General features: G+C 40.2%; 1 protein-coding gene across 4 annotated transcripts in view; it reads left to right on the top strand.

Annotated features, from left to right (window-relative positions):
- Nucleotides 1–18,505, top strand: part of epha8 (eph receptor A8) — a 142,402-nt gene that overhangs the window by 100,306 nt on the left and 23,591 nt on the right. For all 4 annotated transcript variants that reach the window (XM_035958054.2, XM_035958053.2, XM_023292065.3 and 1 more), the window contains exons 7-10: nt 8,138–8,293; nt 8,471–8,896; nt 11,556–11,680; nt 16,986–17,148. In XM_035958054.2, the coding sequence (XP_035813947.2) occupies nt 8,138–8,293; nt 8,471–8,896; nt 11,556–11,680; nt 16,986–17,148 (870 nt within the window). The remainder of the gene's footprint in view (nt 1–8,137; nt 8,294–8,470; nt 8,897–11,555; nt 11,681–16,985; nt 17,149–18,505) is intronic.

Below are 18,505 nucleotides of genomic sequence, written 5' to 3'. Positions count from 1 at the left end.
TACATTCAAAATATACTTGTTTGTTTAAAGTGAGCTTGCCACCAATGGGATAAATAATGTAAAAGTTTCTTGAAGTGACAAAACACTTTCTGATTTTCGTGAAGGAGCCTCTCTCGTGTGTCGTCACTCCCTGTCCAGTCAGTGGCCTGCACTCTGTAGACGTCACATTATCGGATCGACTCAGTTCGCTTGGAACCCCGGCTAAGTAGGTAATAAAATAGTAGCTGCTACCAGGTACTACATCCTAATGGAAAACCTCATAAACCGAGTAGAGTGGAGCCGAGTAGGTGCTAATGGAAAAGCAACTTTAGAAATGTCCTTATTTTTGAAAGAAAAGCATTTTTTTCAATGAAGATAACATTAAATGAATCACAAATCCAGTCTACACATTGTTAATGTGGTAAATGACTATTCTATCTGGAAACGGCTGATTTTTAATGGAATATCTCCATAGGGATACAGAGGAACATTTCCAGCAACCATCACTTCTGTGTTCTAATGCTACATTTTGTTAGTTAATGGTGTTGAAAGGCTAATTGGTGATTAGAAGATCCTTGTGTAATTATGTTAATACATGAATAAAAGTGTGAGTTTTCATGGAAAACATGAAATTGTCTGGGTGACCCCAGGCATTTGAACTGTAGTGTATACATGTAAACGATAGATATCCATGCAAATATACAAGAAAGATGAAACAGTGCAAAAGAAGTGTGATAGCAGAAATACTGTTAGATCCAAACAACCTTAACTCTCTTGCCAAAAAAAAAAAAACAATGAAAAAAAACAGACCAAAAAAAAACCAACCCCAACAATTAGTGGATGCTGTAATAACTGCATGTTAACCAGCCGTCATTTCTGAGCCACTTCAAAACTGCTGCTCTGGACCAAAAGATACATGGGTTAGAAATAACGGCTAAGCTGTGAATTCTTTAGTATTTTGATGTGGAATGATTGCATAGAGAGAAAATTAGAACCAATACAAAGTCTCAGTCTCAGGCAGTCATTTACATCTATATCCAGCTGTGTGTTTTCAGTTGTGTTACTCTGCACTGTCAATCACAGACACATAGAGAGTCTTCTTCCTGAAGGGAGCAGCTCACGTGCCTTCTGGGAACCTGTGAGACTTCATTAAACTGCAGAAAAAGGTCACAATATAGGAAAATATAGCATTTCCTTCAAAGCAATGTGTAGATAGTAAGAGTGTGCATCCTGTGCTCATAAAACTACATTTTGGCACAGGGCCCCTCTACAGGAGAGGGCCAAAAGTTCAGGAGACACAGCAGGATCTGCCTTAATGGAGTCTTCATTTGGGGAGAAAAAAATCTTGCAATTAATCAAATTACGTAGAAGTTATTAGCACACAGTGAATCGGACCTCTTGGGACTTTATTTGCCTTGTTGGTAAAGTAACGATGCTCCAATCGATTCATCTTGCTGAGTTATAGCCAGCATTTCCTCTGTATAAAACTTTTGCACAGTGCCGTTTGAAGAAATTGAAGAAAAAGTGCATCAGAACTGCACTTCAATAAAATGAAGGGTTCTTACATTAGAAGGGCGAAAGTCTATAGTGCTCTATATAAAATCAATGGAGAGAGGAGTGTCAGTGTGGATCTATGGCAGCAGGTCTGGGCATGACTTAAAGCAACGAAGTTCAAACGCAATTTTCAACCAGCAGTCCACCTGCAAAATCACTCTCTGTGGGAGCAGATGGCGCTAACTGAAGCTAGTGGTTGCTGTTGATTTGTTAAAGCAGTGATCAACAGTCATGCATTTCGAGGTTTTTATTGCTCTGAGAATGAACAAGACACAGTAATGGTCTAAACTGTCAGCTCTCACTACCTGTGCATCAGATTTCCTGGTAAATCTGACAGAATACTTATCCTACTCCTCTTTAGTTAACATTTGCATGCTTTTAACCACTTTGTATGGAAAGTTATGGAAACATCAGGGGGAAAATCATGCTTGCTGGCCAGCTTCAGCCCAGAAACTACTAGTTATTTTTGCTTCCCATTTATCTCATTCTTTCTGCATTTGCTGGTGTTTTCTTTACTCATCTTTTGAGACTGTGACTTTTTTTTTTTGCAATTCCCATTTTTATCTTAATTTCTCTTATTTCTGCAGCACCAAATCAGCAGCACATTAGACCTGAAGTTAAAGGTTATCACTGCCAGTCTTGACACAAACCACCTTCTCTCTGCCTTTTTGCATATTCACCTGTGTGCTGATAAATTTATGTTGTGTATGTGGCTTTATCAGACACAAACCTCCATATGTATGTTTGTGTGCGTGCGTGCGTGCGTGCGTGCGTGCGTGCGTGCGTGCGTGCGTGCGTGCGTGCGTGCGTGCGTGTGTGTGAGTGTGTGTAGAACTCCTGGTTAATCTGTCAGAGACTTCAAAGTGCTCGCCGCCTCTCTCCTTGATGAACGAGCTGTTCCGATGTTTATCGTGACCTGCTTTTCAACTCAGGGGCTTCACAAAAAAAAGAAGAAAAAAGCATCAAGAGATGGAGGGATTAATGGGATAAAAAGGAGGAAGAGAAGAAAACAGTCTGGGATAAATATTGCAAAATTTTGCAGTTTCTGGTTCCGGTGGAGGCCCTGAGAGTGAAACAGAAGAACTCTGTTGCCCCTAGTCTGTTTATCTACAGTCATACACAATGCACTGTGTGTTTGTGAGTTATCTGAGCATCTGCTGTGTTGTGCAAGTGTGTGTGTGTGTGTGTGTGTGTGTGTGTGTGTGTGTGTGTGTGTGTGTGTGTGTGTGTGTGTGTGTGTGTGTGTGTGTGTGTGTGTGTGTGTGTGTGTGTGTGTGTGTGTGTGTGTGTGTGTGTGTGTGTTTCTGCAGTGTAGAGAGCTATACGCAATTCTCAGTTTTACTTTCAGATGCTCGAATCACTTCTTCCCGTGCACAATATAATGCAAATCAATTAGTCTCAATTTCCAAGTTGTTAATGCCACTTTTAATATTAAGACGTTTATACTGATTTTACATTAATAGCAGGTATTAAGCTTTTATGCAGCAGAGAGCTTAGATGGAATATTGAGTACACTCAAACGTTATTAAAAGGCCCATTTTAAAGAGCCCTCCAGACATTTAAAAGTAATCTACATCTAACATATTTTCCCCACAGTGTTTTTTAATGATTGAATTTCCTTACTCATGTGGAGACACTTAAATCCACAGTTTTCTACCTAATTTACATCAATATTCACTGATTTTAATCTTGTGTTTCTGATGAAGTCTGACAAAACTTTAGCTAAATTATGTTTTTTTTTTTTAAAATCAATATTTTAATTAGTTAATTGTTTACATTCATATTTGGTTGCTTTGCACTTCTTTTTTTCTTGGCTTTCTTTGCAAATAACTAATAAATTTTGCATTTTTTAAAAAGAATTGTTCTTTTTCTAATGTGTTATTGGTATTGCACAGCCCGGAGAAAACATAGGATTTTACTGCACAAACTGTATGAGCATGTCACAAATAAAAACTGAATCTTGAATCTATTAGTTGTCCATCGGTGGAATAGTGTGAGACCAAAAGCAATGATGTAAATGATATTGCTGGACTATACAAACAAACTGTGTCCACTCATACAAACGTGGCTCTATAGTGCTGCTATGGCTCAATAATTCAAGGAGGCCCTAATTTCCACTGGTCCAGTTACAGTCAATTTTGAGCAAAATAACCATTTTTTGCAACTACAAAGACATTAAACAATGACATCATCAATGAGCCTTTCAACACCATTAGCTAACACAATGTAGCATTAGAACACAGGAGTGATGGTTGCTGGAAATGTTCCTCTGTACCCCTATGGAGATATTCCATTAAAAATCAGCTGTTTACAGCTAGAATAGTCATTTACCACATTAACAATATCTACACTGGATTTATGATTAATGTTATCTTCATTGAAAAAAATTTTTTTTTCTTTCAAAAATAAGGACATTTCTAAGTGACTCCAAACTTTTGAACGGTAGTGTATATAAAATTATACTTAATTTTTTTTAAAAATGCACTGAAAACTTACTTAGATATGTTCAATCCACCGGCACCTTTAATTATACATCATGTAAATACTGTAATTCTGTTCCTTATTTAACATACTAAACTCATGTGCAGTCACTTCGCACCTCTGACTCATTTTAGCATCTTATGGACATTATTTGTTGATCCAACTGCTCTAGTTGTCCCTCAGGGGACAAATCATCCATCCATCCATAATTTAACCACTACTTAACCCTCATTAGGGTCGCGGGGGGCTGGAGTCTATCCCAGCTGACTCAGGTGAAGGCAGGGGACACCTTGGACAGGTCACCAGTCTATCACAGGGCTACATATACAGACAAACAATCACACTCACATTCACACCTATGGACAGTTTAGAGTTACCAATTATCTCAGCATGTTTTGGGACTGTGGGAGGAAGCTGGAGAAGCTGGAGAAAACCCACACATCTACAGTGAGAACATGCAAACTCCATGCAGAAAGATCCCAGTGAAGGCTGGGACACGAGCCAGGGATCTTCTGGCTGTAGGGCGGAAATGCTAACCACTACGCCACTGTGCAACGGAATCTTGAAGAGGGTACAAATAGGTTTTATGAATTTAACTGAACTGAATTGAATGTAGTGCAGAGAGACTGATTTCTTCCAAATAATTATTAGTAATATTATTATACATATCCCGCTAACAACTGCTGAAAAAAAAAGTAGCAAAAAGATCTCCTAATTATGAGATCTTACAATTTCAAGAAAAGGTTAAGGTAGTTATCATTGACTTTAAAAGTCAGAGTCATCATGGTGTTGCCTGTTTTATCTTTCTGTTGCATATAAGCTGTAATGCATTATACATACATTAAAAGTCTTGTGTGAACAGATGTAAACTTTTACAAAAAGTGGGAAACATAATGTTGCCATAGTTACAGTTAGGGTTATTCTTTAAGTTACAAGAGACGCCCCGTCTATTTTTTTAACCTGTATTTGCATTTACGCTATTAGCTTCCGTGTCTTGTAAAACTGAGATCCTGACCTCGTAATTACATGAAAATTATCTGACGAGTACTAATTAGATCCTTTTGTTGTATCTTATGAGACCTTTTTTCAGGCACCATCTTATAATTGCGAGTAGTATAAGTCATCATTCATACCGCTCAGGAGAGATAACGGTCTGCAGGATGTTTTTCTTTGTGAATGCAAGCTGCTGTTTCTTCAACAACACAAACTCCACAGGACTTCTGTAACAACTGAGCTTTGAGGGCACTACTAGACGACTAAAACCCAAATTTAGATGAAGACTGATGTTGCTCTGCTGGATGTGCAACATGTTCACCGTAACGACTCTATGAGGCGATGTGTCACGTTGATTTCTCTCACTGTGGACATCCCAGGTTTAAAACTAACCACAATTGGTGTAAAATCCCTCAAACCACCTGAGTTAAAATGCTCACAGCAAACACTGCAAGTTCTTCTAGGTTTGTAGACATGTCAATATGATGGCATTGTTGTTGCAAGATTTATTGGTAATGAAGATTAGCTGGTAAATCTGTTACTGCAAAGTGCTTTTTTAAAACCCAGCTCTGGCTTGTGTTCCAAAACACAAAAGTCAACTGAAAAGTCAGTTTTCTGTGCACAGATAATGTCTTTATTATCTCCCAGGGGCAATTTGTCCTACAATCAGCGGTATACTACAGTGGATACTACAGCTGAGCTTTTCATCACATTCAGCTTGTAATTCTCATTTTCCATTTACCACAATTTTCTTCTGTAGCTTTTCTGTAACACCGATCGTGCAGATCCTCTGATTAATACACTTTTTAGTTCCAGCAGCACCAACATTATTCACATTATAAACACACAACAAGGAGCACAGCAGCTCTCTGTTGGCGCTTCTGCCGTTCTTAATCGAAGTCCACATCATCAGCTGAAAGAACAGGTAGAAATGAAGCCACCATGGCACGTTAAATGTTGAATCTGGAGAGCGAATGTGCATGCACTGTTGGGTAAAAGTCGTACTTACCAACCAAGGCAAAACTCAGACTTAAAAAAAAACAAAAAAACAACTGTGTTCATCTTTATTCTTGAGTTGTTTTAGCAACCATACATGCACAGCAGTAGCTCAAATGCACATTGATTCTTTGCCATTCGCCCACTTTTTTGGACTAAACAAGATTTCTTGCATTTAAAATTCTCCTCTTTCTCCCAAGGTTGTTTATTCTGGTTTTACAGTTCTGCACTTGTTACTGACTGAATGATGCTTTTATGCGTTCACACAAGTTACATCTGTGGCTGGAAGCCTAAAAACCAAAGAAAATGAAAGAAAAACCTGCATAGATGATCTGTGCTGGTGGGTTAAAGACGTGTATGGAGCGTCTACATTATGTAGCTTCTTCGCATCCATGTTTATGCATTTTCTACTGTCAATGCTATGTGTTCTTTGTGGACACATACAAGGACTTAGATTATGCTATTTGTTGCTCTAATAAACCTACATTCTTCATAGTCTTCACTGCATACTTTACAAAATGTAAAGTGAGGCAATAATTCCAGTTTCAGGTGGAAATTTTAAAAAAATACTCCAGTTAAGCTACCGATGTACTGTGAGCAAAAGCACAGACCTTTGAGTGCTGCACTTCTGATAAGTTAAAAGTAAACACTCTGTGCTATATTTTCAATCTAAGTTAATTACAGAGTCGTAATTAATTCATTCGTGGCATTCTGTCATTGTACAGAGTGTTTTGTTTTTTTCCAATTTGGTTTGTTTGCATTTATGCAGCAGGTGTCATGGTTATTCTTTTATAGCTTTTCCCCCAAAGAATATCTAATAAAAAGAGACTTACACATGGAAATAACTTCATGTTTATTATATTTATTTTAATTCTGAAGGCAAAGAATCCGCCCACAATATGCTTTTCATTCTCAGTTCTATTTCATTATTATTTGTCATTCAGAATTGATTTATGCATAATGTGGGCTGATGTTTCACTGCCACAGACACCAGGTGGTTCTGACTGCAGGATGTGGTGTCTCTGGACTTAAAAGTAAAAGAAACCTTCAGGGTTAACAGGTGAAAAGATGTTGAAGTAGAAACTGCAGGGACCTGTTTCTGGGTAGTGTTAAACCTCACACCCTGAAGCTCTAAATAGTCCCATTTTTGATGAATACAAGCTCCTCCATGAGGGTGATAATTAGACTTTTTTTTTAGCTGAAAATTTGGAAAAATCTGCCTCAAATGATCATATTATCATAAAATCTAATCAAGCGGTTGGAGTGCACACTCACCGAATATGTGTGTGTTTTTCAGGTACAAATACGTCTAAAAATGTCTCAGCCACTAATCCAGAATGCATTTTAACTTTTTGCTTTGTTGGAATTTTACTCATGTTGGGTTATCCAGTTTCATGGTTCTTTCAGTACCTTTGAAGTCTAAAGCACCAAAAAGGATCTTCCATAAACTTAACAAGGAAAAGCTTAGGTAAACACTGCGTCTGTAAACTCACACGGCATTCTGGGTGGAAGCATAAATTACCCAGCGAGGAAGAGCAGCAATCACGAGCAACGCCGTTGTCTGTCGCCGCTGCTGCTGCTGCTGCTGCTGCTGCTGCATTGCTGTGTGTATGAGAGGGTTTACCGCTGCCCCATTTACCATAGCAGAAGCCTATTAACCGCCTGGAAAGAGAATATATTTATCAGAGCCCCCTCCATTATTAATCAGTGCGGAGTTAAAAGTGAATATGTATCAGAGGAGCTGAATAAGGCTGAAACACGGTCTGGGTTCTGATGGTCTCACTGGGAGTATCAACAGTGCAGCGCCTTTTCAGCCCAAATTTGAGCAGAAAGAAGTATGACTTTCATCTCCCCTGCTCTGCGGTCTCTGCGGTTGCAAGGCCTGTAATTATACATAGATTTTGGGGTGGGGGTGGGGGGATATAAGGAGAGAGGGGGGGCTCTGTCCTAAGATGAATGCTTCAGAGGAGATGACACAGTTTGGAAAAAGTAGAAGCTGCGCGTTGATATGCACAGCTCGCTATAGGAGTGCGATTCACGCCTTTCTTGCTGCACTCTTGCTGAATTTTATCATGATTTCGGTGCAGCTTCCCTGCAAGCTCTCTATTAACTCCCTCTCTCTCTTTCTTTCAAGCCTGTGAGGTGGGTTTCTATAAGCCGGTGGCGGGTGACGGCCTGTGTGGTAAATGTCCTCAACACAGCCACTCGGAGACGAGAGCTGCCCTCTCCTGCCCCTGCGACTCCAACTACTATAGGGCAGCAGATGACCCACCGGCGGCTCCATGCTCCCGTAAGCACAAACACACAGGAAAAAACCCTCCTGCCTACTCCCACATCACAAGAACACCTCCAAACACTGCAAATGCGTGCACACAAACACACATAGTTGAGCTTATCTTTGCCTCAGAAATCCAATTTAATTTCTGAGACATGATCAAACCTCTGAATGAACTCTTCTTTTCTCCAGGCCCTCCATCTGCTCCGGTGAACGTCATCTCCTCAGTCAACGGGACATCTGTGAATTTAGAGTGGGATCGCCCTCTGCATACCGGGGGTCGCAGCGACTTGGAGTACAGTGTGTTGTGTCAGAAATGCTCGGGGGAAGGAGGGCCCTGTGAAGACTGTGCATCCACCCCGGGAGGCACCAGCGGAGGGAAAGCCGGCGGAGGAGCCAGCATCGGGCCCGGCGGAGGAGGGATGGTGGAGCGTTTGGGCACGGCGGCGGTTCGGTTCGCCCCGCGCCAGACCGGTTTGAAGGAGTCGTGGGTGACGGTGCTCAACCTGGTGGCCCACACCAACTACTCCTTCCGGATCCTGGCTATGAACGCCGTGACGCACCTGAGCAATGAGCCATCACCTTATGCCATGGTCAACATCACAACTAACCAGGCAGGTAGGTTACAGAACAATGACATTCAATGACTCATTATAAAGACCCATAAAGGTCACATATAGGATCATGTACCAACAACTTACCAGCCCACGACCCATAAGTTCTGTTTTTGTTTCTACTGTTCCTGGAAATAAAGTTCTCTCTTAAGTGATCTCAGGGATAAAGACATCAACAACTTGTTTGCAAAAGTCAAAACAGCCTCAATATAGGTCATATACAGTCATGAACAAAGGTTCCCATACACTTGTATAGACCATGTATATCAGAGCAGTCTTGAGTTTCCAATGACTTCTAGAATTCTGAATGTTCTATGATAGTGTAAACTAAACTCAGTGTCACCAAACAATCATGCATTTTGGTTCTTTTATAGATTTGTTATAGGTCTTTTGGGTCAAAAATATACATGCAGGAATGCAAATATTTAGTTAAATATCCCTTGGTCATTTTCACGTCAGTTAGGCACTTGTGGTAGCCTACCACAAGTTTGTGGTTGTATCTTTGACCGCTCCTGTTGATAGAAATGGAATGCAATCCAACTAAATTTGTTGGCTTTCTGACACAAACTTGTCTCTTCAGCACAGTCCACAGGTTCTTGATGGAGTTTAAGTCAGAACTATGGGGAGACGAGTCTACAACCTTAATTCTACTCTGATTTAGCCATTTCTTTACCACTTCTGATGTGTGTTTGGAGTCATTGTCTTGATGAAACACCCAACTGCGTCCAAGATCCAACATTCTGGCTGATGATTTTAGGTTTTCCTGAAGAACATGGAAGTCATCCTCCTTCTTGGTTTTTCCTTTTACTTTGTGTAAATCACCAATTCCACTGGCAGCAAAACATCCACAGAGCATAATACTGCCACCACCATGTTTGACAGTAGGTGTATATATATAAACAAGTATACTACTAGTATAAAGTGGCAGCATATTTTGATATTTCTACAATAATGCAGTAATAGGTAGTATGTAGTGATGTGAAGATTGTGTGAGGAAGAATTAACGATAGTGATGTGTTCAGTTCCTTAATAACTTTTTTTTGGACCATTCATTCCTGTAGTTGATATTGTTGACAATCGGCTGAATAGCCCCTTTGCTTTAATGGTGAAACTTCATATATGTAACTGTGATGTCCTAAGTCTAAATGTGACCTTGAATTAGTTACTGTAACGGCATGAAAATAACAGGTAAAAAATATTGAAGGATATATTCCTTACTTAGGCTTTCGGTGACTCACTTGCAACTAAGTTTGGAGTTTGAATCCAGCTTTTTTTCCTCCTCTCTCCTTGCTGTCTCTCTTACTGTCAAAAGTGCAGAAGTGCCAAAATAACAATCTTTAAAAGAAATGTGCTGGGTCAAGGACAGTTTGTGATGATTATAACAAAACAGGCTGCTGTCAAAGATGAGTCAGCAAACTGCACTCATTTCCAGCTCGAACACTTGTGTGCTCCATTCTAATTTTATAACCAGAGCACAGAATAACTGCATCTAAATGGTGATTAGCAATGCTGTAATCTGTTGTTTTAACTCTGTCACTGACTGGTGGACGCTAACTTTTAGCTGGATCCAAGTTTTAAGAGTTGGACAATTTGACAAGAATTGATCGTTTTTACTTTGATTACTGCAGTTTGAATAGACTGTAATATTTTGCAGACAGACAATAAATTTGTATTTGTATGGGTAGTTTGGGTGGAATCAGTGTTTTGGTGTTTAAAGAGCAGATTGTGTGGATTTTTGTCCAAGGACTCCTAGTGTTTCCTTCCATCAAACCTTGTACCAACCACAGAGACTCTGTGACTCTCACAGAAAACAGTTGGGAGGCATCCTTGTCAACATTGGGATCTAAATAAAAGGAGTTTTGTTTGGGCCTCTTTCTTAAAATCTCTGCTTGCTTTAACAGTCATCGTGTTTTATGTTTAAGCATGATGTCAGCTGAAGCTTCAGCTTCATGAGTATACTATTGCAATTAAAAATTGGTTGTGCTGGAGACAAACATTTAAATTTCCCCGAAAACGGACAACATTTGTTGGACTAAAACAACAAAACGTTTTGCAACTTATGCAGCCAGATCACAGTCTTATGGAACAAATGCAAAGGTCATCCATGGGATACTACTGACTATGGGGTTTTTATTGTATTTTGGATTCTCAAACTGCTGTTGTCTAATTACTGTTCAGACTGGACTGAGGAGATAAAGTAGAGCATTTATCATTTGTTCAAATGCTTAGCTTGACTACATTTACCTAACAAGCACTGAATGTCTTGTCATTCCAGTTATGGCTTTAATTGATCAAAATGAAAGTAGTAGGATGTTGTTACAGAACTACAAAGCATTTTTGGAAGTATGATTGAGTCTATAATTCATTAGACTTAAAACAGAAAACAGTCCAATGTCCTTTCTTTTCTTTCTTTAACTTTAAACTTGTGTCAGTATTTTAATTTGGAAATGACTAACTATAAGCGATGTCCAGTCAATCCATTTTGTTCAGTTTTACTACCCACAGGCAGCTGTTTTTTCACCTTTGTGCTTAGCACCAAACAGCAGACAGACAAAGTTAGCATCTAAATAGACTCTTTTAAGAGTCGGTGGAGACTAAAACAGAGCTAAAAGTAGACACATGTTGAACTGACAAAGCAGTAATCTGTCCTGCTTCTTGTGCAGCCCCCTCTGAAGTGTTAGCGATCCGCCAGGAGAACACCAGTCAGAACAGCGTGACTCTGATGTGGCACGAACCCGACCAGCCCAACGGAGTAATCCTGGAGTACGACATCAAATACTACGAGAAGGTATTCAACTTCAGCTGCTGTAGTCATTTGTTTTAGGTTTATATCAACATATTTTGTTTATTTTCCAACTAACATGAAGCCATTCAGAAAGCTTATGATAGAAAAAAAAGAGGCGACACAGCCTCCACTGTACCTGTAAGCTCATTGTCTTCAAAGGGCTGCGACTAAGCCGAGCCGAGATATCGTGAATGCAGAGGAGCGTTGGCTGGATAGACTCTGGATAACTTAATCCGAGAAAAAGATCCTGCCTGCAGCTCGGCTAATTGAAAGGAAATGGGGTTAGAGAGAGGCAGAGCATGAAAGAGGATGAGAAGGTGTAGATTCCAACTTAGCAAAAGTGACAGTGACAGCAAGTGGCTGGCGGGCGCATAAGCCTCATGAAGAGCTAATTGCTGCAAGTGTGTGTATGTGAGTGTGTTTGGGTGCGTAGAAGTGTGTGTGTGCGGTGATAGAAATCAGCTAATTGCAGAGGGAGAAGCCTGGGAGCCGACAGTCTCATAGCCAAACAAGTAGGATGTTGTGGGGAGTGCTGAAGGATTAGCTCGTCTCCGGCGCTTGTGTCTTAATCTGGCCTCACTTCGGGGAGCGAGACACCTGTGGGGGATTTCAAGTGGACAAGTCAGCAATGTGCTTTCTTAAGGTTTCTGTTGTACTGTACTAAACAAGACTGAGTCGCAGTTAGGGTGGCAACGGCTGCAGCTGCTCACTAGAGGAGGATGATGAAGACAAAAAGGCTCTTTTTTTCCTCCGCCGAACACTTCCTCATAATTAGGCTCTGATCCTTCCTGAGGACACATGAATGATTCACTTACTTGGCTGTTTGGATGCACCTTGTTATTGCTGAATATAGTTTGCAAAGATACTGCAGCAAGCACAACAGAACAAAGTGAGGATAGCAGTGATAAGAATAAACTTTACCGTTATTTGTAACTTCAAAAGAAGAAAACAATAGATGTATCCCTTTACAATTAATATGTACATAATGAACAAAAGCTTGCGCGGCAGGTAGACAAAAAAAGTGAGACAATTTGTTCTTGAGCAAATGATGCATCAAAAATCAAGCAATTATCAGAGAAGAGCCACGAAAATGAGACAAATATTTTTCAAAGTAGCTGTCAGTTTCTGGCAGATAGAAGCAGATCAAAAGATGTCTGAGGTAATTACCTGCCAATTACAGCTGACTGACAGATGAGGTTGTAGTCGTTTATGATAACAATGCTCAGCATGGGCTTCAACACTGTGACTTGTTGAGAAATGATAGTAAAAAATAAATGCATCGTCGGTAAAGCCTTTCAAACTGCCTTATTTAAACACTCTTACAGGGTGGGACAATGCTATAGCATTGCCATTGCCAACAAATCATAATTATTTACAATTTACCAGCTGTGTCTGCAGGGCTCCATCTAAAACTAAGTGCTTTTTACTGAAGACGTTCATCTTAAAAGATGGGCCACAAATAAATAGTTTCCTTTCCCAAAGGGCTGTGCCATTTCCTTAAGCAGCTGGGCACTGTAGTCTTTAGCAAGCGCTACTCAAACAGGAGTAAATAGTGCACATTGTAACCATGGATTAGTACACATTTAAGCTCTAGTGAGTATTTATGGAAACAGAATGATGTATTTGGAGTCTAAATAAACTATAGTGTGTGTGCATTTCTGGACTCAGTGTCATTACATGTTTGCAGTTAGTGGCTGGAAGAATATCACCAGCCTCATCATCTCAGATTTTCCATGATGGAAGGAATACACCAGGGCTATTCAATTAAAAATTCACTGGGGCCGGATTTTCAGACTAAGAACATGAGCTGGGCCGGATGTTTTTAGCAGACACTGAGCAAAGTTAACCATTTAAAATAAACACAAACAGATAACAAAGACACTGGATGTTTATAAACGTATTGCCACATCCAAAAGGACATAAACACAATAGAAGAGCAGTACTTAAACTAAACCTGTGCTGAAATACTGCTTCTTTAAATTTTACATTTCAAACACACAACTTCAACACATTTTGATAGGTAAATATAAGCACAGGTTAAGGTGCATATGAACATAAAAACTAAGTGCCGATTAGAAACACCATCTTTTGTTTTGGTCACATCTCAAAGTGCATTAAAAAGTAACTTGCTTAACAGTAACTTTTCAGAACTTGAGACATTTTTTTTTCTTTTGAAATAACAAAAAACAGAGAGTGTCCCTGTCCATATTTGGTCTCATCTGAGACAGTCACAGCTTCAGTGCATATAATCAAAAAAATAAACAGTAGGCACAGTGATAGTTAGTATCCCTTTGAAACTAAATAAAGCTGACATCAAAGTGCATAATAAAGTGCAACTAAGTGAAATAACTGTCAAAACAAAATGTCTTTCTTAAATATTAAACTTCTAATAAGTGACCAGAAAATAGTCACATAAATACACAAAACTACCTTTAGTGTCTGCTACAGCACGCTGCTTTGTTGCACTTACCATGTCTCGAAGACATCTGTGGCGAGAATGTTTGACGTGTCAGACCTGTTTGATAGCAGATGTCACACTCGTCTTAACTTTATCGTCCGTTAAAACTTCATCCACGACAGCCAACATGCAGTCCTTCACAGTTTCTGAGTCTGTGAACGGCCTCTTTTTCGTGGCCCTTTCCTGAGCTGTGCAGGTCCGCTTCATTGTAGTACAGCTCCGGTTGTAAGATGCAGTCAAACTCTGAATTATAGCCGCTCTCTCATGACATCCCTCGGGAAAGTTTGTCCGAAACGCGGCATGTTTTTCCAATGTGGTGTCTTCGGATATTATAATCTTTCAGCGCTGCAAAGCACTCGTTGCAGAGTAAACGCATTGGTTTGGCGTTCTGACTTGGTGGTAAATAAATAAATACTTGTCAGTCCACGCAGGATTAAACCGACGGTTTTCCTCGCCGATTTGTCGTTTCAGGACAGAAAAAGACATGATGCTATTTTCGCCTGTATAGAACTGCTAATGTTAACTTTTCAAACGCGTCTCCTCAACGCAAAAAAAAAGAAAAAAAAAAGTCTCCTCAACGCAAGGCATTGTGGGTTAGTTGCTAGGTTATGGCAAGTGTTGCATTCAATGTTCGCAATAATGTTGGAATTTTTGTAAGAACTTGTCGTCTCGAGGGTTGCTTTTGGGCCGCATGTGGCCCGCGGGCCGCTAATTGAATAGGGCTGCTTTAGATGGTTGGAAAGGGGTCATTGGGGGGTGGGCCAGTTGTGAGGGGTCCGCGGGCCGGATGTGGCCCGCGGGCCGCCAATTGAATAGGCCCAGAATACACAGTTGGAATAATGAAAGATTTTGGCTATCTCGTAAACCATGGTAACCATGGTTTAGTGATTAGACATCTAGTTTTCATAGTTGATCATTAGTTGAATGGTAGCATGGAGTATGTGGGTCAGTGCTATTATTGTAAAAAACTTCAATAATAAATTGGTCAACTCTGCAAACGGCTGTGATGGAGCTCAGGATTGATCCAGGGAAGTTTTCATACAAATAATTCCACCTAGAATCTGCGTGGAACAGCTGACCTGTTAGATGTTTAGAAGAATACAGAACATTATTTACCATCAGATCCTGTGCACATTACGCTGAATTGAAAGTTTCTGTTGTGTGCTGCCAGTACTTATTGAAGTCAAAAGAAAGAATCTGACAGCCTGCTGTGGACAGCAGACAGGTGTTCAGTAGGTCTATAAATATTTCTGCAAAATCCTGAACTGCATTTGGTCAAATCTTGTATGCCATTAAATACAGCTCTTAATGGGAATCTGTCAAAGTACAGCTCTTAATGGGAGCTGTGTTTTGACAGACATGTCAGCATGTAATCAGTAGCTGTGGGTGATGTAGCGTTACCTGCACACAAACCAGAGCTGATCAACCGCAGAAGGGTCACCTGGTGATGGTGTGTGATGTTGAAAGGCCCAAAAGACGTGATGACCACAGGAAACCTCACTGATGTGTGCAGGTGCATAAACATGATGTACCATATGTTAATAGAGGGAAGAATCAAGGGGAAAATCAAGTTGATGGATAAAATAATTCCACAGAAATTACTGAATCATTGCAATTCATCCCATCATTGCAAAAATGTATGTATATAAATGCTATTTTGATTAATTGACAAGCCAGTGGTTACATCAGGTGTATGTCATGTTTTAGATTGCAGATTAAATCTTACATGCTTTTAGCCTCACTCCACTGGCTTCCTGTCTGCTTCAGGGTTGTTTTTAAGATTTTATTGTTTGTTTTTAAGGGTGTTAAAATGAGTCGATACCTTCTTATTTATCTGAGTTTTTACACATCCACGCTTCAGTCTTAGCACTGAGGTCGGCCAAATCAGATGGTCCTTGAAGTTCCCAGATCCAGACTCAGAGACAGAGGTGAACGTGCCTTTTCTGTGGCTGCACCCAGTCTGTGAAATCACTTCTCTGCTCAAATTAGAACCGCTCAGTCTCTTGATACCTTCAAGTCCCTATTGAAGACATACACCAATCAGACATAACATTATGACCACCTGCCTTATGACATCAAAAATGCTCTGAAACACTGGGCCTGGATCAGAGGACCTCTCAAGGTGTCCTATGGGGTCTGGCACCAGGACGTTGGCAGTGGATCCTTTGGGTGTTCTGGGTTGTGCAGTGGGGTCTCTGGGAGTCAAACTTGTTCCATCACATCCTCTTGATGCTTGATCAGAATGCGATCTAGGAAGTTTTGAGGTTAAATCAACATCTTGGACGATTGTTGTGTTTCTCAAGATGTTCATGACTGTTTAATGTTTTTGTGATTTGCCAGGGTGTATTTTCCTGTGGGGGTAGGCAGATGACACAACGTTCATTTTGATGTCTAAGTCTCATCAACACAGATGCCAAAATCCAAGGTTTTCCAGCAGAACACCACATATTACCAATATGATCAATGTTATTCACTTCAACCAGTGGTTGTATTGTTGTGGCTGATCAGTATATATATATATATATATATATATATATATATATATATATATATATATATATATATATATATATATATATATATATATATATATACACACACTGTCTGGCTTTTAATTGAGTTGAGCTTGGTCCCCTTGACATATGTCTTACTTTGTGTACTGTTTCACATATTCTGTTGTGTTGTCAATATGAGCTTGTAAAGCACTTTGGTCAACTTTGGTTGTTTTAAAATGTGCTATATAAATGAAGTTGACTTCTTATAGTTTCATTGAGACACACATTGAGCTCACAAGCTGTCCAGCTCCCCCCAAAACTAATCTTTAAATGTTTTATTTCCTTTTTCTTACAGGATAATGAAGAGCAGAGTTACTCCACTCTGAAGTCTAAAAACACCAGTGCTCGAGTGTCGGGGCTGAAGCCAGGAACCAAGTACATCTTTCAGGTCCGAGCCAGAACATCAGCAGGCTGCGGACGCTTCAGCCAGAACATAGAGATTCAGACTGGGAAAGCAGGTGTGTGTGCTGGTCTGTAAGAAACAAAAATAACCAAAAGAGAGCATAGAGCATCTCTAAATTATTGTGTGAAACCTCCTGCCTGCTACAAGCCGCTGGAACCCTGTATGTTGTTTAATACAGCGAGAAAAGTTCAGTAATAACAGTTTGTTCAGTTAAAAGACTTGGCACAGGAAGCTTCTCAAGGCCAGACTGCACAGCGTGGTGCAAAGCTAAAGAGGTTTGGGTGTCAGTGAGGCCCATAACCGCCTCAGTCCATCCCTCTTCCCTACTGATCTGTGCTTTGTTAGTGGGTCACCCCCTGTCAGCAAAAACCGCAGCCTATCTCAGCTTCAAACGGCTGTACTCAGTGCTGCGGAGAAGTCTTCATGAATCCGTCCACCTCAGGCAAGAACAGCACAGAATGTTACTAAAAAAAACCTTTATTAGAATATTTTTCTTTCCTAATAGGGGGTTTGGCAGAAACACGTAGAGGAGACTTTAGGTCTGCAAAGCTCAACCTCCTGCTTGGTTGGACTCCCAGTGCTGCTTCACTGATGAATAGTCTCCCTTCATTCTGCTGTTTACTGGCTTCGACTGTCCTCCTCCACAAACTGATTCAGACTCAACAAGAGGCAGCACACATCCTACAAGCCAACATGCTGAGTAATCACAAGGTCCTAAAGTTGATGATAAAAAGCCTGAGTTGCCTTTTTCCAGCACAGAGTTGTGTTTGTTACCTGTAACTGCAAACTATGTGAATTCTCAGAGCTGTGTTGCCCCCTGAGACTGTGAACCTCAACAGCAATCTGATGAAGGTGTAACAGACTGTCGGTCGGGTTCACGGAGAAGACACAAATGTTCCAGAAAGTAGGCTTAACAAACTCTGACTCTAACCCAAAACTGTGAGTTAAGTATGTTCTAGGGTAATTAATACTATGATTCATCATGGCAATGAGTAAATAAAGAGCAAATGTCTGAATGTGTGCCAAACCCTGACATTCATCTTAACAAAAGCAGTCAATAAGATCGATCGATTGAGGTTTCAAGGACCACATTGGATTGTGACCCTACAGGTTGTGGAGTACCCAACGGACATCTTGTGAAAGTGCACAGTTTAACATCTTTAAAAATAAGACTGAAGCTGTTTTTTACAATACAAAAGCAAAGTAATTTAACTCTTACTTTCCCAGTTTGTAGATGCTAGACTGACTCTACCAGTTCATAAACTCATCTTGTGCAACTTGTTCATTTATAGAAACAACAACTTAATTGTCCCATCTAAAGCAGTCTTTATACATCAGAACATTCTCCTTAACATGGAGTTTCTATGTGAACATACCTGCATTGATTTTCTGTCTTTTCCATTAACCTACTC

The sequence above is a fragment of the Amphiprion ocellaris genome, chromosome 5, assembly GCF_022539595.1.
Source record: "Amphiprion ocellaris isolate individual 3 ecotype Okinawa chromosome 5, ASM2253959v1, whole genome shotgun sequence".
NCBI lineage: Eukaryota > Metazoa > Chordata > Actinopteri > Pomacentridae > Amphiprion > Amphiprion ocellaris.
This window is presented reverse-complemented; position numbering and strand designations above follow the sequence as displayed.